At 37.4% G+C, this 26,962-nt stretch overlaps 5 protein-coding genes across 5 annotated transcripts; 1 reads left to right on the forward strand and 4 right to left on the reverse strand.

The window, feature by feature from the left end:
- Positions 1–376: 376 nt before the first annotated feature.
- LOC110764294 (dirigent protein 22-like) lies at positions 377–2,547 on the reverse strand. Its single transcript, XM_088251036.1, has one exon. It carries the CDS (start codon positions 1,091–1,093, stop codon positions 560–562), a length of 534 nt encoding a protein of 177 aa, XP_088107162.1. The 5' UTR covers positions 1,094–2,547; the 3' UTR covers positions 377–559.
- A 146-nt stretch (positions 2,548–2,693) lies between these two features.
- LOC110764282 (uncharacterized) lies at positions 2,694–5,104 on the reverse strand. Its single transcript, XM_021967209.2, has 3 exons — positions 4,931–5,104; positions 3,972–4,282; positions 2,694–3,233 (listed from the first exon to the last, which is right to left on the reverse strand). The coding sequence occupies exons 2-3, from the start codon at positions 4,252–4,254 to the stop codon at positions 2,851–2,853; spliced, it is 666 nt and encodes a 221-aa protein (XP_021822901.2). The 5' UTR covers positions 4,255–4,282; positions 4,931–5,104; the 3' UTR covers positions 2,694–2,850.
- Positions 5,105–12,403: 7,299 nt separating this feature from the next.
- On the forward strand, positions 12,404–16,592 carry LOC110764273 (dihydrolipoyllysine-residue succinyltransferase component of 2-oxoglutarate dehydrogenase complex 2, mitochondrial-like). Its single transcript, XM_021967200.2, has 15 exons — positions 12,404–12,560; positions 12,976–13,037; positions 13,201–13,278; positions 13,471–13,531; positions 13,638–13,662; positions 13,827–13,897; positions 14,019–14,093; positions 14,295–14,350; positions 14,469–14,513; positions 14,644–14,913; positions 15,012–15,106; positions 15,261–15,351; positions 15,507–15,617; positions 15,739–15,933; positions 16,059–16,592. Exons 2-15 carry the CDS (start codon positions 13,002–13,004, stop codon positions 16,248–16,250), a joined length of 1,401 nt encoding a protein of 466 aa, XP_021822892.2. The 5' UTR covers positions 12,404–12,560; positions 12,976–13,001; the 3' UTR covers positions 16,251–16,592.
- A 933-nt stretch (positions 16,593–17,525) lies between these two features.
- On the reverse strand, positions 17,526–24,051 carry LOC110764286 (Helicase protein with RING/U-box domain-containing protein). The gene is made up of 16 exons (XM_021967214.2): positions 23,869–24,051; positions 23,534–23,638; positions 22,145–23,217; positions 21,712–21,834; positions 21,548–21,621; positions 21,215–21,278; positions 20,962–21,108; positions 20,794–20,879; positions 20,340–20,409; positions 20,074–20,199; positions 19,273–19,503; positions 18,587–18,691; positions 18,324–18,476; positions 18,109–18,197; positions 17,942–18,022; positions 17,526–17,841 (listed from the first exon to the last, which is right to left on the reverse strand). Exons 1-16 carry the CDS (start codon positions 23,912–23,914, stop codon positions 17,769–17,771), a joined length of 2,646 nt encoding a protein of 881 aa, XP_021822906.1. The 5' UTR covers positions 23,915–24,051; the 3' UTR covers positions 17,526–17,768.
- A 1,213-nt stretch (positions 24,052–25,264) lies between these two features.
- On the reverse strand, positions 25,265–26,616 carry LOC110764305 (uncharacterized). Its single transcript, XM_088250301.1, has one exon. The coding sequence runs from the start codon at positions 26,506–26,508 to the stop codon at positions 25,453–25,455; it is 1,056 nt and encodes a 351-aa protein (XP_088106427.1). The 5' UTR covers positions 26,509–26,616; the 3' UTR covers positions 25,265–25,452.
- Positions 26,617–26,962: the final 346 nt, after the last annotated feature.

Here is a 26,962-nt window from a genome sequence, read left to right on the forward strand (position 1 = left end):
AAATTTGGAACTACTTGTTATCAATGAAATTCACTTGTACCGTCAAGTTTTCTATCTTTCAGTATGTTTGTATGTAAGGTAAATTTAGTTCACCTATTTTTAAATTCTGAGTCAGTACCTATGTGTGATGATGGATAGATGATAGGAAAACATGTCTCTTGATTGTCACTTCTCCAAGTTTAGGGTGCTAGTGAATAATATCTTGAGGAGTAATTTTTGCTTCCACAGCCATGTAGGTGTTGCGACCGTCTAGCCCAGCTGTCAAAGAAAAGCCTTGGCTGCGGTCAACAACGGCTGTGTCCCGGTGTGGGTGTGGCCCAGCGGTTATAACTTTTGGCACCCTCTCTATGATATCCCTCCCATTTGACAGGAAAAAACACAAGTTCAAGCAACTTTATTCGTATCCAAATTCATGTGGGGGATTACAGGTAAACAAAGAGTCAGAGATCTACAATCTACAAATTATAAATCACCACCAGAGCATCCATACAAACATGAACAGCTCCATATTTGTTTATTATTCACCCCATTTTCTAAACCTACAAACAAACATCATCTTCTAGTAGTGTTGCACTGTAACGTTGCACCTCTCCACGGAGTAGAAAGTTGCCGGATCCAAAAGATACGTCTCAAACGTCGCGTATCCCCTGGCGAACCGAAACTGTCCGGTACCGGACACCACTGAAACCTCTCTGACTTTCTCGAACTGCTTGCTGGTTCCTTGTATCTCCAGTGTGCTGCCATTGTACTTCTTGTTGGTGAACACAATGGATATCAAGACATGGGCGTTACGTCCATCCAGCCCTGACGTCACATAAATGCCTTGGCCTCTCCCAATTATGGGTGCGTTTCGATCAGGGGTCTCGGTTAGAGGATCGTCTGTCACAAAAGCTGTTCCAAACTGAGCGAAGGTCCAAAGCTTGCCCGCAATACCGGCAACTGGAATTAGTGTGAAATTTGGACCGGCGGCTATGTCATGGAAGAACAAGGACATATGGGTTTCTTTGAGTTCAAGCTCACTTCTTCTAGCTCCGGTTGAAAAAGCAGCGAAGGCTAGAACTAATAGTAGCTTTGGTACGAAGTTTAATGCCATTGGTGGATATGGCAGCTAGTTGGGCAACCAAGAAGTAGGCTAGGGAGATGAAGTGCTTTGTGAGTTTCTCAGTCGGGGTTATGGCTTCTATTTATAATGGGATTGCTGTGCTTCTAGAAGAGCAGCTTCGTTTTAAAGTCTTTGAACATTTGGTGCTCTTTTTTTTTGGGTCAACAAAGATTTTATAAAAGCCAACGGGCAAAGGCCGAAAGGGGAGCCAACCCCAACCAAACAAACAGGACAGACACACCATACCAAAGAACTAGAAACAAGAACAGGAAGCAAAAATACCAAAAGAACAAAAAAAACAAAAAAAACCACACAACAGAAGATTAAGCACCAGGCGGAGAGCAAGGGAGACCATCCCGAGATAAAATATGAACTAGAGAGGATGGAGGTCGCACAAGCCACGACTCCAAGCACATGAACTAGAGAGGATGGAGGTCGCACAAGCCACGACTCCAAGCACATCCCCTTCCTAGCAAGCGAGGCAACGGCATCCGCAGACCGGTTCGCTTCACTAGGCACCCATGACCAATTCAGATTTGTGAAATAGGCTTTAAGAAACTTAATATCCTTAAGGATAGGATACAACTTCCAATTACAGGAAGAAACATCCCTCTTAACAGAATCAATAGCCACTTGAGAATCAGATTCCACCACAACATTAACCAAATTCAACTCTTTAGCTCTCAAAAGACCATGTTTCAAGGGCCACAGGAATAGTCTGCTTTTGTTCAAAATTGCGGGTCACTCACAGCGGTTTTTAGAAGCAGGTGAGAGGATGCTTCTAAAAACTACTTCGCGGAGAAGTATGGGGAGGGTTTAATGAATTTTTCATATTACCCATAACGCCCTTACTACTTTTCCCAAATGACACTCCTTATCCCTCCTATTCTGCACTCTTCTTCTTCCTTCTTCTCACTGCAGGCTGGGTCAATTCTTGCGAGCCAAAACTACTGCAATTTCACGAGTAATCAATCTGAATTTTATGTGTTGATTCATTAACTTTATTAAACTGAATTAAAATAGAGTAAAAACCCCCCAAGATTCGTATCTGTATAGATGGCTTGGTGGATCTGGGCAGTGGGTTATGTCGGATTTGAGCGGCGTGGGGATCAAATAGAGAGTGAGTTTCTGTCATGTTAGCTGTTACTGCTAGCTAGACTTAGGAGAGTGTATACCAAGGAAGAGAGAGGTATATACCCCGGTGTATGCAAGTTTTTATTGCTACAATGAGGGATGAAAATCTGTTAAAACGCCGGAGGCAAAAATATAATGTAGGGCATGGCTCATGGAGACAAAAAGTCTGAAAAATAAAAGTAACTGCATATTGGTTTGGGAAGTTACTGGGTTGGTTTCAATACAGCCAGTGGGTCTGGACTTTGGGATTTTGTCCATGAGAGTGGCTAAAAGCAATAAGGAACCACTCAGAATCAGCCTACTTCAGCGGTTTCACAAGTTTAGTTCTGAAAATATAGTTTGAGCTTGTGCTGTGCCCCATCCAGTCACCCACCTGGAAGATTATGCAGATGATAATAGCATGTCACCTATTTAAAACGCATATCACACAGCAATCTTTATCTAAGAGAACCAAAAATTTAACAAAATTCTTGCATCATTTGACTATATATAAGTATTGGTCCCATTTCATAACTGCAGTCATATTCTTTTCTGTTTCAATCCCAGAATTAAAGTACCCTCATAGAGCTAGATATTGACAAAGATGACTGAATTTTTACCAAGTAACCACTCCCTTATGTGTTCTTTTTGTCATCAGAGTGGGGTGTGCTTTGCTCAATCGATGTTAACTGGCTCCGGAGGTTTTGGTTGTCTGCCAGCAAGCGGTCATATTCCATAAGGAGTCCTTCAGATTGCTTTCTTAGGGCCTCTACCTCACTTCCCGCCGCCTTCGCCTTCTTTGCTTTTGTCTCATATTCAGATTCCAGATTCTTTATCTTTGTCCTCAATGTGTCATTCTCTTGTGCCAAGGTCTTAAGTTGCTCTGAACTTCCATTTTTCTCCTCTTGAATACTTTGGCTTTGTTTTTTTGCAGCATCCATGGCCTTCCTGAGGAATCGAAGTTCTCTTATGTAATGGTGCAATCTATCTAACATCAGTGCAAGAAAAATTAAAAACCCTGCATTTGATAAGACTGAAGTCAGTTTTGAAGGATATGAATCAAACGAATAATATAATAAAATACAATGACCAGTATGATAGCTAATATACCATTACCCTAAACAGAAATTACTCAAATTATAAATAACATGAGCAAAAACTTTGGTAATCTGATGCAGGGGCCATTAAGATGTCTTTTAAAAAGATATCTTAATAGCCATTGCATCAGATAACCAAAAGTTTTCCTAACAAAAAGGAGACATTCCGAAGGCAACCATATGTCCGAAGACATTTATGTATTCCATAGGCAACATTTCTTCTTCCGACAGGGAAGACAGTTCACAAAGTTAAAAGAAGCAAATCTATAATATTGGACAATATTGGCAAACAAGCAACCAAAACTTCTGCTGTTTGAGACCCAACTCAACTTCATAACTGGTTGAACCAATATGTTTCATGCTCAAGCCGATGAAAGTCAAACACTAAGGGCAAAGCAGATGCTTCATATGCTAGCTATGAACTCTCCATACGAATAATCAATCCATTTCTTCCCAGTTTCATGAAATATGAGCTCAACCATCAAGAGAGCACCAACTTGTCACATGGAATACACTTAACAGTTAAAGAGAGAACTCATAACAAGTACACCCAATTCCAATAACTAAAAAACAGAAGAAGAAGATGAAAAGCTAGATTCGCAATATATAAGCCAGATTCCAGTTTTTGAAAACTAATCTTAAAAGTTTAAGAAAAATACCCATGAGAGAGATTTCAAGCATTTTCAAGGACATGAGAACCTCATCCGTAGGGTTGAGCACCCCAGACTCAATGGTTCGCTTCTTGATGTCAACCAGATTGTAGACGCCGGCCAGGAGAACAGCAAATACAGTCCCAGCGACCGTCTTCACCATCACTGGGCCCTTCCCTCGCTTCATCTTATCCAGGGCCAGGATCACAAGCTTCCTCAGAGGGCTCTTAAACAACAAGGTCAAAATCAGGAACATTTCCCCGAAAATGACCCCGTATAGCAGCTGCAACATCTTCACTCCAAACTCTAGAGCTGAAACACTGAAAAATTGAGGTACTTTTAGTAAAAAAAATCTGTTTGTTTCTTTGAACAGATTGAGGTGCTTTGGTGCTTGTTATCAGTAAGCCATGAATGTAATAATACGAACAAGGAGTAAGAATGAGAACAGAAGATAACTTAGATATGCACTCTGTTCAATAAAAATAACAATACCGAAGCATTGAACCAACTCATTAAGTTTGTTTCCAAAAATCATAATATATTAGTAGAAAAGTTGAAGCATCTCAATATAAACAGATTACAAACTAAATGACGACATTTCGAAAGATCTACCATTTTGCATAAATTTGTGGTTTTGATAACATGAATTTATCGCATCTTACCCTTCGGTCTTCAGATTTCAACTCAAGCATAGAAACAGAGAGCTATAGAGAGAATTTCACGAAATACGAGCAAAGAACGTTGCGTTTCTCAACTCTTTGGATAAATTTTTCTAAATAAACTCTTAAATGAAATCAAAATAGAAAATTTACACAACAGCATGGATCAAGAAAGAAATTAAACAAAATAAATGGATTCAAATATAAAGAAAAACACAATCAAACATCACAGATCATAAATCAAGATCAAGGAAAGCAACATAAGAAACATTTATAAAATAAAATAAAATAAAAATTGCAAACCCTTACCAGGAAGTGAAGCTCAAACTTTGGGAGAGAAAATGTGAAACAAAGAGGCAGTGCAGTTGAGAGTGGGTGTGAGAGTGGAGCCTAGGTCTTCTTGAAGGGTTGCTAGAGTGGAGAGAGAGAGAGATAGAGAGATAGAGAGATAGAGAGAGAGACAGAGAGAGACAGAGAGAGGAGAGAGAAAACAAATGACATTTAAAGAAGAAAATGAACCGCTCCAATCAAGAAATGAGTAGGTGGCGGTGTTTGGTTCAATTCAATTGAATGAAACTTTATTTTTTGTTTGGTTCAAAATATAGGCGGTGTTTGTTTACTTTTTTCTTTTAAAAACTAGGTATATTGTTCATAATAAATAAGAGACATTCTCAAATAAGTATTTAAGTTAATGATTGGTTACATACTTTTAATTTCGGTCATTGAATTGCATCTATGAGATTAACAACACATTTAATGAATGCAATCCAACCACCTAGATTAGAAGTTTGTTACCAATTCTTAATATGAAATGAGTGCTACTAAATGAACCCTAAAATTAACTGAGTACATCCTACTATAAAAGTATTTATTGAATTACTGATTTACTCTTGTTTGTACAATATCTGGCCAAGCACTCCCAAACACTCCCAAGCCAAAGGGAAGGGAGTCCCACATCGACAAAACACAAGAGGAGGAGACTCTCCCTTCTTTATAAAAGGAGACCTCTCCCCTTCAAGAAAGGGAGGAGAAAGAAAAGAGGAGTTGGGCAGGCTACTGGGGCCCTATAGGTTTACCCATGAGCCCATTTACAAGCCCACGGATCATCGGCCATCAGCCAGATCCTCAGCCTTCGGCCTTCAGCATCTGCCTTCAACCTTCGGTATTCTTCCTCTTCCCCTTGGGTCTAACCCTATGTACAATGTATACACACATTATCATAATGAAAACATACTTCTCTGTGGACGTAGCCCATCATTCGGGTGAACCACGTACATTTGTCTTCTGTATGCATGTCCATTTACTTACCGAATGCTCTTACATACTGAGGGTCCTCACCTTCAGCATCCACCTCATCTTTAAGTTGACCTACTTACTACCCATCTAGTTTTAGCGCCAACAACTCTAATATAAAATGACCAAAATGGATATATGGAATTGTGATACAAATATAATTTTACTAAGTATACCCTATTAACTATATTCAACCCTAATCAAGAGATTACTTGGTGCCCATCTTTGTGATCCGCGAGTCAGAATGGCTTGGAGCAGATGAAGCCTTCCTTCTTTCTTCTCAGAATTATTTCTTGGCAACTTGGATTGGACAACTTAAAAAGCAGCCTTTAGTTCGGTGACACATTTACTCGAGGTTGGACAACTTTTAGAAGGGTGCTTTTGACTTGGTTGTTGTTAATGTCGACTAGTTCTGCATATTGATTGAACAGCTTAAAAAGTAGCCTTGCTGTTTCTTGATGTGAGTAAATAACATGAAGGTTTCAATCTATTCTGTACACTTTAGAATCCAATTAGTCTTTAATTTTGCATATAAGCTTGTATACATGGTGAAATTTTATTTTAGTTTATTGTTTCATGACAAAACTTCATATAAATGAGTTCATTTATTATTAGATTCTATTTCCTCCTCATATGGTGAAATTTTCTCTTATGTCGTGGGCCTGAGGCATAGCTCAGGAATTATGGCCCTCATTAGCCTTTACACTGTAAAGTAATGTTCCATTTGAATTGCTTATTTATTTATTTATGTATTTGGATTCCTATCCTAAGGAGTTTCAAAACTCTTTTGTACTTTTGAAATTATGCAGATTTGCAAATTGGGTTACTTTTGAAATTTTGGATTGGATGCTTCATACATTTTGAGGGAGTCATCAAAAGAGGTATTAACTTTGATTATTGTTTTTTTGGTTTAGGCTAAAGCGTGTTTACCGAACAATGACGAATATGAGGTTTTTTTTTTTTTTTTTTAACAACATCCAGAAGATGTATCTAAGCAAGACACCAACATCAATAAACAATGTGTTTTAGACTACAGAAACGAATTTATCACAAACAAGGTCAATTAATGAATATTTATATATTTATTTTATAATTGCATACATTAATTTAATTATTAGTGATTTTACAGATATTTGTTAGTCGTGATGCATTAATAAGATGAACTTGTGAACAAGGGAAAAGGAATGGCTTTGTGATTATCATTAAAAGGTTTGATATTGGAGGAGCTGGTAAATTCAAGACCGGTTGTTCGTACCACTTTGCAAAACCTAAGGGAAGGTGTCGTATAGTAGTGTAGTGTTGCATTCCTAAAAGGACACAAATTAATGTGCAAACAACCAATTAAAAATACCCGCAAGTGCACGAATCTATCGAAGTATAGATTATGTAAGTACGGGGTCGATCCCACGAAGAACTTGTCGGTTTCCTATAAGTTCTAATTCGAGTACAAAGAGAACACTTAATTAACACACCACAATGCACAAATGCAAATTTGAAACTAAAAAGAAAGTAAAGAAATGTAAAAGAAACAAACAAAACAAAAAAGGAAATGTGCTGTGAACAGTGACCAGCGACCGGTCGTGAGGTAAGAGCGACCGGTCGTTTTAGTACAGAGTCGAAACTTCAAAATTATGTGCTGAGCGACCGGTCGTGAGACACTAGCGACCGGTCGTTCTTGGGCAGAGTCGTTTTCTCTGTTTTTTCCGTTTCGACCTCTGTCCAGTGTTTTGCCTATAACTTTCCAACCATACGTCCAAAATTCACGTTCTTTATACGGTTGGATTCAGCACAGAAAATGGAAGAACACAACGCGGACCAAAAGTCCAAAACAATTACGGAAACAAATAAAAACAGTAACAAAGACACAAAACGTGTCGAACACGCAACTCACACACACATTTGGGGGGGGGGGGGGGTTTTGATTTGTTTGATGTGACCTATTTCTATTGCATGAAAGTAAATGGACTTTGAAATTTAATGAGAATGGCAGAGATGAATTATCAAAGAGTGGAATCAAGATGTAACAAACACTAGGGTTTCGGAATCCACCGTAAACAATTCTACCAATGTTCATGGATACTCAAGTGATGAACTCTAAACGTGTTGTTGAAGATGTTCGCAATCAAGACCAGTACGAGTGGCTCAAGACGCATTGATTCTCCCTAATGTACGTAAAGTGCAGTACGAGTGCTACAATACTTGTGCCTTCCCTATAATCGAATCTAGGTGTGCTTAGTACTTTGATTCAATTACAAGAAAAACCCATTAAGTTCAAAGAGAATATGAACATCACAAGAACCCTAATAGCATGGTGTTTACATTAGGTATTCAAGAAACCAATTCACATGGATGATTCTTACTTCATCCATTTGTTGCTTAGGATAACATGAAGATACACATAATCCCAACAATCTCAAGAAGCATGCTTTCAAAGATGGCCAACCAAGGAAAAACACACATCAAGGATAGATTAATTTGGTGAATTGGAATTCATCAACAATATCTAGAAATTCATACATTCAAGTATCAAAACAATAAGGTAATCATGTTTAGGGCTTCAACCTAAGCCCTAGCTATGGAGTTTAGTTGCTCATACTCATTCCAAATACAAACTCAAAATAAAATTAGAAAGAGTTTACAGATTTTGAGAAAATGATCAAAGCTTCAAGGTCATCAATGGTGGAAGCTTTCTTCTCCACTTAGCTTGGCTGCACCTTGGCCTTCTCCAAGCTCCAAGCTCTCCAAAATCTGCTCTCCTCTGTGTAATCTCTTTAATGACTTCCTTCCCCACGTTCAAAAGGCTCCCCAACTTCAGATTGCAATTCCCTTTTGCTTCCCTCTCTCCTCCTTTCCAGCTTTTACTTTTAGTATTCTAATGCAAAGTCTTCACCCATTGTCTTCTTGTCCCCTTGCAAATGATGAAGCCTTGTCCTCACAAAGATGCCAAATGCTTCAGAAAATTTCTCATCTACTAAGGTAAATTCTTGTTACCAAGTGCTATGGTAACAAGAATAATCAAGATAACACAATGGAGGTAAAAGCTGGCCAATTCCGGATTTCCAGAGCTGTGGTAACATGCTGGATTGGTTGGATAGGCAATACTTGTCCAATGGAGCTCAAATTTGGATATGTTGTAGTTAACATCCATTGGAACAAGTCTCATGAAGATCATGACCTCATCCGAGCACCAGAGCATGTTGATCCCAGGCCAAGAAGTTGACCTACGAAAATGAACAAAAACAAAGTTTATAACCAATAATGCACTTTTAGCTCATTTTCATTCCAACCAAGGTAAAATCTAAGAAAACACAAAAAGGAAGTAAAAAGCTATAAAATGTCAAGAACTAACTCAAAATAGTGGGTGAATAACATGAAAAATCATGTGTAAAAATGAACCGAACATGTAGCTCAGAAGTCCAAGTGTTGTTTCCACAGAGAGTGGTGTAAAGAAAATAACAGAGATGAAAAAGAACAAGTGTGATTGAGAAGTAGATTTATGCAAGATTTGATTTAAAGAAAATTCAATTGACTAAAACACTAAGGCATTGGGGTTCCACTTTAACATAAACATGCAACTCTTAATAATTTGATCCACAAAATATTTTCCAATGTAGTTGTTCAAAATAATTAAAGCTCTTTTTAATTTCCTTTAGAAGTATTCTAAGCATAACTTGTACCATTGGCAACAAACTATCAAAAAATAATCTTCATCAAAATTCTATTAATCTTTAGTAATTCTCTTCTCTTTTAAAAGCATAAAAGTTTTTACTACACAATGGGAAAAACATGATTGAACCCATGAAATAGATTATCAAACATTCATCAATTAATTAAAAAGAAAACTACAAATTCCATTTGAACAAAAACTACAAATTCACATTAAAGCTTAAGTTTGGATCAAACTAATAAAAATTACACACTCATATTAAAAGCTTTCCCCCTAGCCTTAACTAGGGAGTTAGTTCCCCATAAAATAAAACTAAAACAGAAATTTAGAACTAGAAGAATTGGAGGAAGGAGAGAGAGCTCAAGAGAAGATTGTGAGCTTGGTGTGTGTTTTTGAAGCTTGAAGACTTCTTTATTTATAGGGCTAAGAGGGAGGAACATCATGATGAATTCCAACACCACCATTCCTATTCCAATACAATCCATAACTCCCACTTCATCTTGTCTAAGTTAGTGTGGTTGGAATCAATTCTTTTTTGTTTGCTTCCATCCCATACTTCTTTTCCTTTCTTCTTTTGGCATGTGTGGCACTTCATGCATTCTTTTCAATTCTTTAGCTGCTGCACCTTAAGCTTTCTTCACATGGGTTTTCAAAGGTGTTCAATTATGGCTGCCTTTTGCTGCCAACCCATGTGGGTTTTCTTTTGGTTGCTGGAAAAAACGATTCTTCTGAACCAGGCTTGGTGTAGGAAGGCCTGAGGTTTCAATATGTATCCAATAGGGCTCAAATTTGGATATGTCATAATAGACACCCATTGGAACAACTTTTATGAAGAATGTATTCCCATATGAGTAGTATAAGTGTACGTTTTGGGCCTTACAAGTTGACTTTCGGAAATGGACTGGAATTGGCTTCATTTCTTTTCTTTCTTTTCTTTTTGCTTCACATGCATGCATTCTTTCTCCTTAATAGCTCCAACATGCACCTATATAAAATCATGATATTAGAATAGAATGTAACAATTATTGCCCAATTGATAAGAGTTTGGGTGCCATTTCAAAGAGAGAGCTACCAAATAGAGAATTCAAATGAATTAGCCTATATTTTAATGAAGTGCAAATGGATTCATAAAATGCAATGGAACATTCTAATTGGCGCAAAAATCAATAAAACAAAGTACTAACAAATATAGATTAGGGGTAGAAATTGTAATAATTATGTGTTTATCACCGGTCGAATTCTATTTTGTTGTGAGAGGGGTGGCCAATTTAGGAATAAAAAAGTTGTGGAATTAGATAGCAAGACAATACATAAGCTTGATCAAAGTTCAAACCCTCCAAAGAAAAAAAGTGTTATGAGTAGTTTTGTGAAGCATCATATTAGTGACATTAATTATTATTTTAATTTTCATTATACCATTGGCAGTTCTTGTTTTGTAACATAAATATAATAATTATGATGGCTTTTTGGTCATTTGGCTTCTTCTAGCACAAAAAATGTTATGAGATAATTTGTGCTTAATTTCCCATTTGTCCATTTGTGTTTTTAACGAAAGAGGTGGTGATTGCAAGAAGTTGGAATTGCAAAAAAAGTGTCAACAATTTTAGTAGAAGCATAAATCCATATGAAAAGTCAAAGATTTATAAACATTATTAAAAAAGTCAAGCTGAAAATCAACTATAAAGTAATGTTACAAGTATTATTATGGGTATTTTTGGTAGTTCCATAGGGTGTACTTAGTTAATTTTATATTTTAATTAAAATATTAGGGTGTACTTAGATGTACTCAGTTAATTTTAGGGTTCGTTTAGCAGCACTCTATAAAATACTTATTAGACAATCTCCCTAATAAATAAAGCTAGGTTTTTTTTATAGATAATAGTACTTGAATTCTGAATTGAAAATTTATTTTGAGAGTGAGCTTCAAATTTAAGAAATCATGAAGAGAAAAACTTCTAAATACCATTTTTAGTTGGTTGATTGTATACTTAACATTTTTATATAAATTTTCCATACGAAGCATGATAAGCTTTTTTTTATTTATTAAAATACATAATAATTGTTTGTATATTTGCTTTTCTTTAAAAACAATATATTTCCTTATTATATAAGTTATATGTGAGGACTTCAACATCTACATTCTACATTCATAGCACAAGTTCAACTTTTGCCTTCCCTTCCCTTGAATTAAAAAGAATATGGATTTCTCTTTATATAAAACCAGAATATAGGTTCGACCTATTATGCTACCATTCATCCACTAACTCAAAAGTTTAATTATTTATTAAAACATTTTAAATTCAAGAGTGATAATTTTTTTGGACATAAAGGGTTAAATCCTATAAAGATTAAGAGCATGGTTGGAAGTGCTTATGAAAGAGCTAAAAACAATTTCTGATAACAAAAAACGCTTCTTACAGCGTTTGACAAAAATATTTAGAAGTGTTTATAGGTCATAGAAACAATTTCTAGAGAAGTACCTGCTATGTGTTTTTTCAATAAGCATTCCCAATAACTTTTTCAGAATGCACTTGAATTTCATATAAAAATTTCAACATTATTATAATAAAAATTACTTTCAGCAATTTCAAATGAGCCTTAACAAGTGGGTTAGGCCAACTAGTAAACCCTTCAATCCTATAATTTAGAATAATTTAAACTATAACTTATATAAAAAATATAAAAATATAAAAAACGAGAAGAAGAGTTTAGTAACAAATAGTATAGTAACATTTTATTAGTGAATTTTATTTGATTTTTGTTAAGCCTAAGCCAAAGAAAATAGGGGAAAAAGAAAAAGAAAAAGAAAAAAGAAAAATAGAAGGATGGAAACGCACGTTAGATGGTCGGCGTGAAAGCCGCTAGAAGCTCATACCATTTTCCGTTTGGAATTTTTACTTTCCTTCCTCTCCATTCTTCTTCTTCTTCTTCTTTTTCGTCTCTGTATTTTTAGCATTTGGATCCCTACTTCGCTACCAGGTAACAGTTACTCTTATCTCTCAATCATTGTATATAGAAGAGAAAAGATGTATGATTTTGGACGGAGTATTATTTTTGTCATTTCTTTTCTTCAAATATGTCGATGAATTTGTTATAATTCTTCCAAAAAGTTTGGATTTTTAGGTTTAGATGATCGTGTTCATATGACATCGTTGAATTTCAATCTCAATCTCAGTCTTCCATTTCAACCCATTATTTACGTGCTCAAAGATTTGGACCACATCGATAAAATCAAATTCCATATCCTACTGCTGTCCTTTTGAGTCTCATAGCTTAATCCAAGCATTTATTTTATTTTATTGAAATACAGTTGCGATTTCAGTTACCTGGTGCTGATTTGTGACGTAATTTTTTATCACTTTTTTCTGTTTGGTCAAAAATTGGAATCTTTCAGGTCTGGTTCTGAAGAATTGAAGAACAATGATTTGGGGGACTATTCGCCGTAAAGTAGCTTCGGTATGCAATCGAACTGTCGTCATTTTGCCATCAATTGCTATATTTTGCTCCAAATGTGCTTGCTTTGTGTAGTTTTAGTTTCACTTTTTTCTTTGTTCTATGTTTCAATACTTGAAGGTTGTGTTCTAGTTTGGTATTTGATTATGCATGTTTCAATGCACAGTCTCAGGTGTTGGGACAAGCGTGGAAGGTTAGGCATGGAGCGTCCACACCGAGCTGTTATCGGACTGTACCAAAAGAGGTACAAAAAAAAAAGAGCTTCTGTTGCTCCTTTGCATTTTTGTAAATAAAAATGGGTTCTTTGATGAGGTATTTGAATGATGGCATTGCATATAACCTTATTTCCTTGATATTGTAGAAAATTTTCATTGTACATTAGTATTCGTATGTAGTTTTTTTGGAGAATCACCTAATAACTTTTAACCTACAACAGGCTTTGTTTATTGGGAAAGGATTTGAGTGTGTTCAGAGCTCAAGCTACCACATTCTTTTAGGTATGAGTAAAATTCCTGTGTTTTTGGGGCTCCTTTTACCTGTGTATTTCTTTTTGTTTTTTCTTTGGGGTGGTGTTATTGATTTGTTCAAATTCCTACTCTGCAGGCGATCATGTTTCAAAGACAAGCAGGTTCTTTATTTTAATATTAAATTTACTCCGCATCTTCCTGCAGTGGACTTCCTTAATCTAGATTGAGAATCAGAATTTTGGCCCTAGCCTGAACCAAATTACACGTGCAATTTTTGTTCTGAGTTTTGTTTTTCTAATGATGTTCTATTATTTATTTGTTGCAGGGAAGCTACTTCACTATATCAAACAGAATCTTTTATCCGATTGAGAAATAGATCATTTTCCTCAGACAGTGGTATATATATGCTGTCAATTATCATCTAATGGTCTTAACATTTTACATGCTTTTTTGGTTCTGTATAGTCCATATTATATATATAAGACATGTTTCAACTTTTAACTGTTAAATTATGCAGGAGACTTGGTAGAAGCAGTTGTTCCTTTCATGGGTGAATCTATTACCGATGGCACTTTGGCAACATTCCTAAAGAGTATGTTACTGGAGCTGTCTTGTGATACTTTAACTCCATAAGTTCTTTCTTTCATCTCTATCTGTGTATTTAATACACATAAAGCGACTTTTGAGACTCATTCTGATGAGACCTTAGGTGGAGAACCTTTGTGTGTGTGTGTGTATTATACTGTATACATAATTTGAATTCCTTTGACTCATGCTTATGATACTTGTGCAGAACCCGGTGACAAAGTTGCACTTGACGAGCCTATAGCCCAAATTGAAACTGATAAGGTAGTTTTTCAAAACAAATTTTTTTCCTGTTTGTAAATATAGAAATTCTTAAGTACTGAGAAGGGTTTTCACTAAATCGATGTATTGACTTATATGTATATTTCTCGTTTACCACTAGGTGACAATTGATGTAGTTAGTCCTCAAGCTGGTGTCATTCAAAAGGTAATACTTTAGCAACATCACAGTATAAATTCCTTGAAAGATTATCACTATAATCACTACTTACAATCAGTTGTTCTGGTTTTAGTATACTGATCTTTCATTTTTACCTTGAACATGTAATTGTTAGTAGTTTGTGGCTAAGGAAGGTGAGACCGTTGAGCCAGGCTTCAAGATTGCAATCATTTCAAAATCAGGTGAAGGTATAGAACAAGTTGCCCCGTCTGATGCTCAGCCAGAACCTCCTGAAGAGAAGGAAAGTGCAGAAAAGCAAGTTCCCAAAGCAGAACCTGCTCCTGTCAAGGAGACAACGGCACAACCCAAAGCTAGAGCACCTTCACCACCATCACCTAAACGTGTGGCTTCAGAACCCCAGCTTCCTCCTAAGGACAGGGAAAGACGAGTAAGTTTAGACTTCCTTGTCTATCTAAGAAAACTTTTTTTAAAAAACTTGATGAGAAAGGAATTTAAATAAGTATAAACTTGTCTTCTCGTCAATAGGTTCCTATGACAAGACTTAGGAAGCGGGTGGCAACACGCTTGAAAGATTCTCAGAATACATTTGCTTTGTTAACCACATTTAACGAGGTTGACATGTAAGTTCAAATACCCCAGCCATAGTGGCTACCCCCTGTATCATTACTTTCAAAGTGGCCAGAGTTTCCCCTCCCTCATCTGTTGAGTTTTTTTTAATGACAATATTATGTAACGGCTCTCTTTGTTGGCCAACTGAAATTCTGTTTAATGCAGGACTAATTTGATGAAGCTCCGTTCAGACTATAAGGACGCCTTTGTTGAAAAGCATGGTGTGAAATTGGGATTTATGTCCGGCTTTGTGAAAGTATGTTGCTTTAGCATGTTGTTGTGTAAAGTAATGTCATTAATTGCCAAATGAAAATAGGAAGTGCAAAGTGCTATTAAATTATTGGAAGTCTTTTATTACTAAGCCTTCAGTGCACGTGTCTCATTCATAAGTTTTCTATCAATTTGTTTTAGGCTGCTGTCAGTGCACTTGAGCACTTGCCCATTGTCAATGCTGTCATTGATGGGGATGATATCATATACAGAGATTACATTGATATCAGCATTGCTGTTGGGACACCAAAGGTATGCTAGTATTCTGTTTTTTAACAGACTGCAGTTGATAATTTTCTGCCATTCATTGTTTGGCAAGACGAATTCCATATCCACATGGGAACTAACCACAGTCAAATTTCTTTAATTCCAGGGCCTTGTTGTTCCAGTCGTCCGCAATGCTGGTGGTATGAACTTTGCTGAGATAGAGAAGGAGATCAATACTCTGGCTAAGAAGGCAGCTGATGGTTCCATATCAATTGATGAAATGGCTGGAGGCACATTCACAATATCAAATGGTGGTGTATATGGAAGCCTTTTGAGCACACCAATCATCAACCCTCCGCAGGTATTGCCCTACTCTTTCTTTTCTTTTTCTCTTTCTTTTTTTAAAATTTATTTTTGGGGCAAGTCTCCTTCGTAGCAGAACCTCACAGCCAAGATTATTTATTTATTTACTTATTCCTTTCACAGTCAGCAATTTTGGGTATGCACTCAATAGTGAACCGTCCCATGGTTGTCGGGGGTAATGTCGTACCAAGGCCAATGATGTACATTGCATTGACATACGATCACCGTCTCATTGATGGAAGAGAAGCTGTTCTTTTCTTGCGCCGTATAAAAGATGTCGTGGAAGACCCTCGCAGACTCCTCCTTGATGTGTAAAGGAGCGACCGGTGAATCCTGTTTTTGAACTAAATGTAGAACGCAATATATCCACCGTGTCTGCTCATTCTGAAGCCGATATGGTTTTGGCAAAGTGTGTTTGTCCATGTTTTTTTTATATTGGAGAGTTGGAAATACTCTACAGGACAGGGTGATCGATGATCCAAAAATATAATTTCTCTTGCGCCACAGTTAGTTACTTTGGCTTCGTTGACTGGGATTTTAATAAAAAGTTCATTATATTAACCCAAGGGTGTCTGTCTGGATTTTACTGATGTATAATTAGACCTGTAAACGGATTGGATATGCCTCAATTTAAATTTGAATCCATTTATAATTGAATTATCGAATTCATGTCGTATTTGGATTATTGGATTGCATCTATCAATCCATATCCATTAGGAATTGGATTTGGATCGGATTTATTTTGAGATGTACAGAACATCAAAATTTCATTAGTAGTCCAATTCTTGTAGGGAGCTGATTTTTTCACTCCCTTTTGCTTTTTAATACTTTTTAATTAATATTGTTCTTCTTGGTTCTTTCTCTTTCCAATTTTACCTTTACTCTTACATTAAGGTTTTCATAATTGAAATTAAGAAGAGTTAATAGAAAATAAAACAAAAACAAAATTAAATTTTGGAAATTGATAGAAATGTAAGTATTTGTAAGCCAATTTTTTTGTTTTTTTACCAAGTATGTGAGCACTATTTATCTTTGTTGTAGTTAATAGTTAATAAATTTTTTGGGCTAACATGTTTACAGGTTGAAGAACCAAATAATGCTACTACTCAAATTGTCATTAGGAGCTAAGATATGCAGAGAGCAAGGTATGCATAATAGTCTCGAAGTTTTATTATTTCATAATATTAGTAAGTGATTGTACATGTCTTCTTATTAAAGGGAATTGTAGGGTAAGAGAAGAATAGGAAAGAGAGAACAAGAAATAACAAAACTGATTAAAAAGTATTAAAAAGCAAAAGGGAGTGTAAGTGAAGAAAATAGGAGTGGGAAAATCACCTCCCTTCTTTTATTGTATTTATCTCTTTTTTATATCAAATTTTGATATTTTATCATAAAAATTAGTTTTAAGTGTACTCTTGGTGCATATAAAACCAAAATGACTTGTTTACACATAAAATATTAGAGCTGATTTTCCGACTCTTTTTTTGTCCACTTACATTTCTTTGGGAGTGAGAAAATCAGCACTCTAAAATATTAATATAAATAAAGTATAGAAAAACTAAATTATACTTCATACTAAGTCGGATTAGATCAACTATAATCCATATCCGGATCCATTTATAATTGGATTACCGGATTCATATTGTAATTGAATTATCAGATTGAGAAATCCAATCCATTTCCTATTAATTACACAGGATTCGAATCGGATTGAATTCAGATAAAAACCGATCCATTGACAGGTCTACGTATAATAGCTAAAACTCCAAAATCAGTTCTTCCAAAAATGTTACATTTCTATTCCAATTAATTACAAGTTAATTGTACATCGGCTTAGGTGACAAAGAGGAATTTCAAGTCGGCCTCCGTTAGCTTTCCGAGGGCATCTGAAGAACCACCGATAGTACTGCAGAAGGCACAGAAGACAGCGTCAGATCACTATTTGTAAAACCAGTAAACTTAGACAATCCAAAAGAAGAGGAAACAAAGGCGCAAATCAGACTTACCCCTCGAACACTAGCTCCTTTTTCTCCTGTAGCTTTAGAATCCTCTCCTCAATTGTGTTCTCGATTACAAATCTCACAATTCTGTCACGGTAGATGAAATATTAAACCTCTTAAAAGAACGGGAGAAAACCCAGGTTTTATGAACACTGCATCCATAAAATGTGCACCTGATGGGTTTGTACTGGCCTATTCGGTGGATTCTATCTTGGGCTTGCTGCTCAACAGCCGGGTTCCACCACGGGTCCATCAAAAAAACCTAGTTTAAAACATAACTTTCAGTGATGTCTTTGAATCACTTGATCCTCTTATGAGTCTAGCTTAATTCCCAATATATCCCACATGAAAGCCGAATGTAAAAACCGTGAAAGAAGACATTACTCACATGTGATGCAACGGTAAGATTAAGAGCAACACCTCCGGCCTTCAAGCTCATTAAGAAAATCCTGCAATCTGGATCCTCGGTAAATGTCTTTATAGCATTATCCCTTGCGGACATGGTCATGCTTCCAACTAACTGGACACACTTGATACCAGACTGCAACGGTTTCTTTAAATTAGTACCAGTACTTTCTTACGGCACAAACAGAAAACTGATGCAAGATTGAAGAATAAGAAAATACTGGTACTATATGATAATAGTTTTACCTTTTGCAAGGAGTAGTTAATGAGATCCAAGAATGCCGTAAACTGGCTGAAAACAATTCCTTTTGCAGAGCCATCCTTTTCAACCATGCATCTGATTTCTTCCCTCTAGAGCCATATAATGCAGTCAGCAGTGAAGAAAGCATATAAGCAAGTTGAGAAAGATAATGCGAACACTAGGATATGTGTGTGTGGTTGTGTAAAGTAAATAAATAGGATGCCTCTGGGAATTATCTATACCCTATTGTTCTTTTAGCCAGTAACCCAAACAATACTACAAACGCTGAAAGCTAAGGCACAAAAATGGTAAACCAATGATTCCATATTTTTTGGCTAAGTGAAAAATTTGTGAACTAGCACAGGAAAGAGCAGTGAATTGCCAACACATGACTTGACAAGTGACTTAGTGGACACAACAATAGACACCACCGGCCAGACCCAAAATTCATAGTATACCACCAAAATCATTATCAGTAGACAGGACGATCCTCATGGACCAACCTGAGACATGAGTCAATGTAAAACCCTCGCAGGCCTCAAGAACGACCTCTCAATAAGGGCCCTAACACCCATTGATGCACCCCAGTCGGTGGTCACATATAATTCCTATTTCGGTGGCCTTATCACCAGCATAGCAATGCTTGAAGAATAAGAAAATGGTGATATATGATGTAAATCAAATGACATACCAAAGCCTCAATTTTTGTACTAGTCTGAAAGTTGTCAAGCTGAATTCTGTTCAAAATACTTGAGGATCTAAACCCCTTAATGGTAGTTTTGGTAGTCTGATTAGCAGCACCTAGGTTTGTAGTGAAATCAACAGTAAGTACTTTTGAGCATGCAGGGCATGAGACTTGTCCCAAAGAAGCAGAAAAATCAATCAAGCAAGCCTTGCAAAAGGCATGTTGACAAGTAGTAACCTGGAACATCAAAAGAAACTTTTAGAAGGAAATCAACGACAGAGTAGAAGAATTTAAAATACATGCAGGATACTCACTACTAAGCATTTAACTGGCCACTGAAAACAAAAAGTAACAAATAATAAATAAACTTATTCGATGAATTAAATTAAAGTATCATATCCCCTATTTCAGATCAAAAGTATGTTTTGCTGTTATCCCACTTAATCAATCATTTAAACTCTTGAAATCTAGGACAATATAGACTTTTGATTATTTACTTCCCTAATACCTAGCAGTTGTAGGTAATACAAAAATCAATTTAACAATAAATGAAGAAAACTCTCCTCTTAGGAGCACTGCCAAAGTAAAAAATCCAGAACATAGACACTAAGAGCAAAAACACATTATGACAAATCTACAAGCGAACAATGAATCTGAACCACCCTTCCATCACAAACCTATAATGGTGACCAGATTGACATATCCTATTGTCACGAAAATGTCCAAAGCACAACAAAAAGAAAGAAAGAAAAAGCAATTTAGCATGACAAAGCCATTCATTTAGTCTTGAAGAAAAGATCAACTAACCACTGCATCTTCTGCTGGTTCATGACAAATGCCACACACTTGCTCATTGATATCATTATTAACCCTGCCTTCGTTTCTCAGTGCAGCAGTTGCAGAATACACAACAAGGTAAGGGTGATCAACAGACTGTAGAGAGTAAAACAAAAATGAGACATGTACAGCACTAATGGGCCAAAAAGAACTATGTAAAAAAAATGTAACAGAAGGAGACAAGAGTTAAGTTTTTAACTGAGAAAGCATACTTTACATTCAATAATTACACTCACCTGCCGCAAGCGTGTGAGAAGATCAAATATGTGAGCATAATTATTCATCACAGTTCCATCATTGACATATCTGTAAGGAAGAAACATATTATACACCAATGCAATCAGCAAATCCAACAACTATAAATGGCTATTAGCACGCTAACATTGGCAAAAGCATTGTCCAGAGACGTTGTACAGGCCAAAGTAGTAGAACACAGTTCAATTCAACAAACAAGTTCACACCAGAATTAGAATTTCCAAGGACTTGAAAATTGAACATATGTAAACACGAGGAATTCCAAAAACAATAAGAGAAGGAGCTAAAGATATTTACAACATGGAGGATAAAAAATTAGTCGCCACTTTAAAATTGCAAGTTGCAATTTGCATGCAAGTTCAAAATGAGTACTAAAGCAAAAATCTCATTTTATCAAATGGGGAAGGAAAGCAGAGGAAGAAAAGGGTGACATACGTGTTAAATAGTGCCTGACTATCATTATATACTGACTCATAATAATCTTGTTCTTTGATATCCAAGGTGTCCCGCCTCAATGAAACCTATAGGTAGCAGAATGGAAAAGGAACATAAGAAATCTAGACTTCAGAAATGCAGACATTGTCATGTTGAAACAAAACTTACAATTCTAGGAGGAAGTGCAAGATCAGCAGCCCTGCCCTTTTTAGTTCGTCGCAGGACTATGTTCTTTAAAATTTTCTGTTTTAGCAATAGCATCGCCCTTTTTCCTCGGAATTGATTTCCATATAACTGTATTGGCGTCGCCACATACTTGCAAGGTTCAAGGGTTACAACACATGTAAGCACAATTATTTCTGTAAATAAATCAACATATAAGGAAATAACAAGAGAAAAGAATAACAAATTGCAAACTCACTTTATTCCACCAACAAAAATGTCTGACTGAATTATGAGGGCAATTTGAACATTGTGTTGAGGAACTGCATCAGGGTCACAAGTATGTAATATGTATTACAGTAGAAATATTTAAGCACTTAAGACAAAAAATAACTCAAATAAAAACTTAATGGTTATGAGGAATGGGAAAAAGGATAAATAAGTGACAAGAGCTAGAAGTTAATTGTTTATTTACAAGCAACCAGCACTAATTATTCACAGAATTCCCTTGTCATACATGTCTTAACAAGGAAAAATGTATCCAACAATGTAGGAACGCAAGTTATAACTACACGTATTCTTTAGATCATACCTATGATCAAGAGTTATGCAATCACAGTCTTTGCACAAGTAATACGAGTAGGGGACTAATTGCAAGAACCGCACCTGTGCAAATGCAATTGCAAATATATAAGCCAGATGGCCAGAAAAAAGCCTGACTATATAGTCAATATACCTAAATAAAGTACAACTTACCAAAGAGTACAGTTCTCCAACACGGTTCTGAAGGGGTGTGCCACTTAGAGCCCATTTGTATGAAGACTCCAAGGCAAGAACAGCTCTTGCAGTATTACAACGCCTAGATTTTATATAATGCGCCTAAGTTTGAACAACAAGTTAGAGACATTTGTTTCAAAAGAACATTGATCAAATAAGTAAAGAACAATATCAGTGCTGAAAAAAAAAAAGGTTTCCTGACAATAAATTGAACAAAAAAGGATCTAAGAAAAACACGGAACATAAATCAAGCTACATCAGAAGAAAAAATGATATTAATATAAATTTTAGCGAAAGCAACTTCCACCTATAATTAGCTGAAAGATATTGATTGTTATTTCCTTATTTCAAGATAATCATAGCAACAATCTTTTCACCAATACCCTACGACAACTAAATTAAGGCAACGCACCTCATCCAAAATAATGCGGTTCCACTTCACAGCATGCAAAACTGACTTCGCTCTGCTGAAGCCTTGTCCAACATCTTCTGAATCCATATCATTATCCTTGTGCAGCTTTGATCTCTTCCTGGAACCTCCATGCTTAGTACTTGCACTTCCACTGATCTTGTCTTTAACAGGCTCAAATGTCTTCTGTGGTATTGATTGTAGATGCTTTTTCCTTTGTTGCTTAGACTGCTTCTCAGTTCTAACAGCATGAGGCCCACAAAAATATTTCAAGTGAACTGACAGTCTCTTCTCATGAAACAACTTTCCGCAATAATGGCATTTCTGTTTGGGAGGCATCACGTTTTTCCTGTAATCGGCCTCAACAATGGAGTATGTAGTAATGACAAAATCATATTCCGAGAACTGTTTGGAACTCTTCTCTCTATTGGCCCCATGATAAACCAGAACCTTTGTGCTTCCTTTTGAAGTAAACCTCTCTATCTCATTTACCCATTGGCTCACGGCAACCACAGGACAAACTACGAGGGTGCCTTTGATTCCAGGAAAGCTTGTGGAGGAACCTGGTTCATTAAATGTCCGATTAATTTCACGTTTAGCTAGGACAAGAGCAATCGCTTGTATAGTCTTGCCCATTCCCATCTCATCTGCGAGGATTCCTCCTCTAGTTTCAGACTCTTCTTGTTTGAGGGCCCAGGCCAACCATTCCTTTTGGTACCTTAGTAAAGGCATAATAAGATCCGATGGTGCCTCAGAAACTTCACTTATCAAATTATTCTGATTTTCCAGATCAAAATCTTCAGTAACATTGTCATCAATCCAATTATCATGCTCCTCTTCCCAGATATTCCACTTCAAGCGCTGCTTTGCCTCCCTGTCTTTAGAACCCTTTTTCTTTTTTTTCTTGTGCAACCCAAAATAGTCAATTTCGACTGCTTGCTGAGTCAATTTGTGTGCTTTCTCTTCATAAATTGGTTCTCCTCTGACCGTCTTTCGCCCCACCTTCCCATTTTTAGGTATAGGGATTATAACACTCGGTTTATCATTTAAGTCAACATTATGTTGGTGCTCTTCACCTACGTGCATCAATATATCAATGTACGTCAGTAAAACACGTAAGCCAGCAAGAAAACAGACTCCAGCCTTCCATAAACAGACATTGCTCATTTCAAAGGAAAATATCAAAATAAAGAAGTGTGGGAGGGGGCAAAACCAATATGAAAGTACTATTCTGCTAAAGGAAATAACATTTGGGAAAATTATTCAGCCAAAGAAGTAGTCATAGAAAACAGAACAAAAATCTAAATCCACCAGACCCCCAAAATCGAATTCGAGTAAATCCTTTTCGAAACTTCTTATGCATCTCTAGTAGTTACGAAAGATTAATTTTACCTTCTTCGCTATCAGAAGCAGAAGACGCAGACGGTAAATAAGTATCTTCATCAGAGCTCTCGGTGCCCTGGATTATATCTTCCTCTTCCTCATGTTGCTCATTTCCTGCTTTCAGAATAAACGCCAAACCAATATGGACAGTTGTATTTAAGTTATACCATCAAGCTTGTGAATGGATAGACAAAAATCTGAAACAAAATTCACATCCCTCTCAATCCCTAGGAAGAAAATTCAAATAATTTTCCCACTGTACCTATACACTTTCTCAGTAACCAAACATGACAAATCCTAAACGAAACAACACAGGGAAAAGGTAATCGAGTGTGAAGCTTTACCATCGGTAGAAGGGCCGGCGACTCTCTTGCGAGAACGAAGCTCCATTGGTGGTGCAGAGCGAGTTAGGGTTTTGCGATCACGAGTTTCGAGGTTTAATTGAGTGAGGGTATACGAGTCGAAGACGAATCCTCTCTTTCTCTCTCTCTCTAGTAGGGAGCGGCGGGAAAGTGCCTCTTATTATATAGGGAGTGGTGAAGCAGCGGGAATCCACGTTGGCGTCGCCTCTGGACTGCGAAACGTGTGCTACGTCTTTGGCAGCAACCGTACGCGTCCCTATTTCTGACCGTCGATTTGTGGGACCCATGTGATTTTATCTTTGAATGGACGGCAGGAACTCCATCAGGTACTCGAAAGGCAAAGCGTTTTTATTGAAACACGAGAAAAACGCCTTCGTTTCTTGGAATTATTTGTTGCTTAAGAGAGAAGATAAAAGAGAAAAAGAAAAAAAGAAAACTCTGAGAAATTATTCCATGCCTAATCTTTGTCTTCTTCTTTTTTATTATTATTAATAAAAAAATATCTTTAAATTGGATTATGTAGCATCTTCATTCGGGAACTTGTTCATTGCTCTTGTTTGTTAAATGTCTTCAATTATCTTCCTCAACACTCTTCATGCACATTAAAGGGTTTCTTTGACTTTTATTGTCTTGTTTGGTTAATTCCTTCAATTCATCCCTTGATTGTATTTTTGACTTTCTAAGTTACCTTTCTTATGATTCAATCAATAAAAAAAGTTTACCTTCCTTAATTTTGTTGTCTTGTCTTGTCTTGTACATACGCGTGTTTTCCCAATTTGAATGTAACATCAAATTGTCCCGCATTTATTGTAACTAACAATTTATTCACAAAAGGGCTTGTTACTCAAGTAATTTAGAGCAGTTACGTATGCACCTAAGGTTTAGTGTTCGAATCCTCCTTCTCACAGCATCACTTGTATAAACAATATTAAAGGAAACATTGACTTAATTCATGAACTTACAAGTAGGTGGCCTTGATCTAGCATAAAATTGATGAATACAATATATAAAAAATTATTTGTATACAAAAAGGTTGGTTTGGCCATGGATGAAGGCTCAGTCATGATTGCATGTGGTACAGTATGGAGGTTAGTATAAGCATATGACTAGTACAAAACCAGCATGTGGTAGCCACATTATTTCTGTTCAAAAAAAGATGGGTAGATGGGCTTTAAATTCCCATCCCCAACAAAAATTCAGAGTGATAGGTGTGGAGAAAGAAATAAGCTTGAGATCTGTAACAAGTCCCCTAGATTTCGCTTGTCATGGGGCCATTATGACCTGTTCACCAGTTTGAGTTGAGTTTAAGGGGATGAAGGTGATAATTTGGATGTTGAAACACATGTATTTTATGTTTAACATGTGAAATGAATTTCAATACTCAAAACAAAACCATCTTAAGGAACCTCAATGCGCCCTTAATTCCATAGTTTTCTGGGAAAATTAGCTTAATTGCGTAGCTTATAAAAATTGGACCTACAATCTTCAGAAATTACAATCTGAGAACTCATATAATATTTAGTTCAGCCATGCACAAGGCAGAAGCTGCTTATAAGGTAAATGGTTTTAATTTCCACCACCTCCACCAGACCCACTTCCAGACCCTTGGCCGCTACCCGTGCCAGCTCCCACTCCAATGCCAATCCCAATTCCAATTCCGAATCCTCCACCGTGACCGCCACCACCTCCTACACCACCACCTGCACCAAAACCGCTTCCATGGCCTGAACCTCCACCTCCACCTACACCACCACCACCTCCTCCTCCTGCACCTCCTCCACCTCCAATCCCTCCGCCAGCTCCACCTCCTACACCACCACCTGCACCAAATCCGCCACCATGGCCTGAACCTCCACCGACTCGGCCACCACCACCTCCTCCTGCACCTCCTCCACCACCAACACCTCCCCCAGCTCCACCTCCTACACCACCACCAGCACCAAACCCGCCTCCGTGGCCTGCGCCTCCACCAAGACCACCGCCTCCTCCCGAACCACCACCACCGCCACCTCCAAGACCACCACCTCCTCCAACGCCACCACCTACACCACCTCCAGCTCCGAAACCTCCACCATGCCCTGAACCACCACCAACTCCGCCACCTCCTCCTCCACCAGCTCCACCGCCACCACCACCACCTAAACCTCCTCCAGCTCCACCACCTACACCTCCTCCAGCTCCAAAACCTCCACCATGACCTGACCCACCTCCAACACCACCTCCTCCGCCACCACCAGAACCTCCACCACCACCAAGACCACCCCCACCTCCTACACCTCCTCCAGCTCCAAAGCCTCCACCATGACCCGAAACACCTCCAAGTCCACCTCCACCACCACCACCAAAGCCTCCGCCTCCACCAACACCCCCTCCTGCTCCACCACCTAGACCACCCCCAGCCCCTCCTCCTCCGCCAATGCCGCCACCCCTACCGCCATGACCACGAGGCCCTCGACCAAACCGACCACCACATGATCGCCGGCCCCATGGACAATCATCATCATCACCCCGAAATCTAGTTTTTTCAACTTTGTCGTCACCTAGAGTGCTGATTGCACTCAACTGGAGGATAATGTACAGGACAACAAGACTCAAAGAAAGCCATTTTGAAGAGATGCCCATGGCTTTGTTAAAAAAAAAATGCTCCACTAAATTCTCAGATTGCTGAGGTTGTGTTCTTCATTGTTGAAAAGGCGATCCTTTTATAGGCTTCACCTTCACTCACTAGCTAATAATACAGTACTACTAAACAGCTTTTAATGGGTGCATGTTCATGTCGCGTTGGAACCGTTGGGAAATTTGGGGGACAATTAAATGGCAAATGGAGGAAGTCAACTCAGTCAAAACCCGACTTGGATTGGATATATATCAAGTTCAGCTTGCGTTGATCGTTTGACTTATGTACAGTTCTTTTAGCTTCTCATTATGACATGAATTTAATTAAAAGCATGAGAACCCAAGTCCCAATTGCATGAATAACCTCGACTAGCTATAATTTGTAAGCCTTTGTGCTAATCTTAAAAGGTCCCTTTCTCCAAAAGGCTGTGTGGTTGATCTGATTTAAGAGTTGGGGCCT

Source organism: Prunus avium, chromosome 3, assembly GCF_965620075.1.
Source record: "Prunus avium chromosome 3, drPruAviu1.hap1.1, whole genome shotgun sequence".
Taxonomy (NCBI): domain Eukaryota; kingdom Viridiplantae; phylum Streptophyta; class Magnoliopsida; order Rosales; family Rosaceae; genus Prunus; species Prunus avium.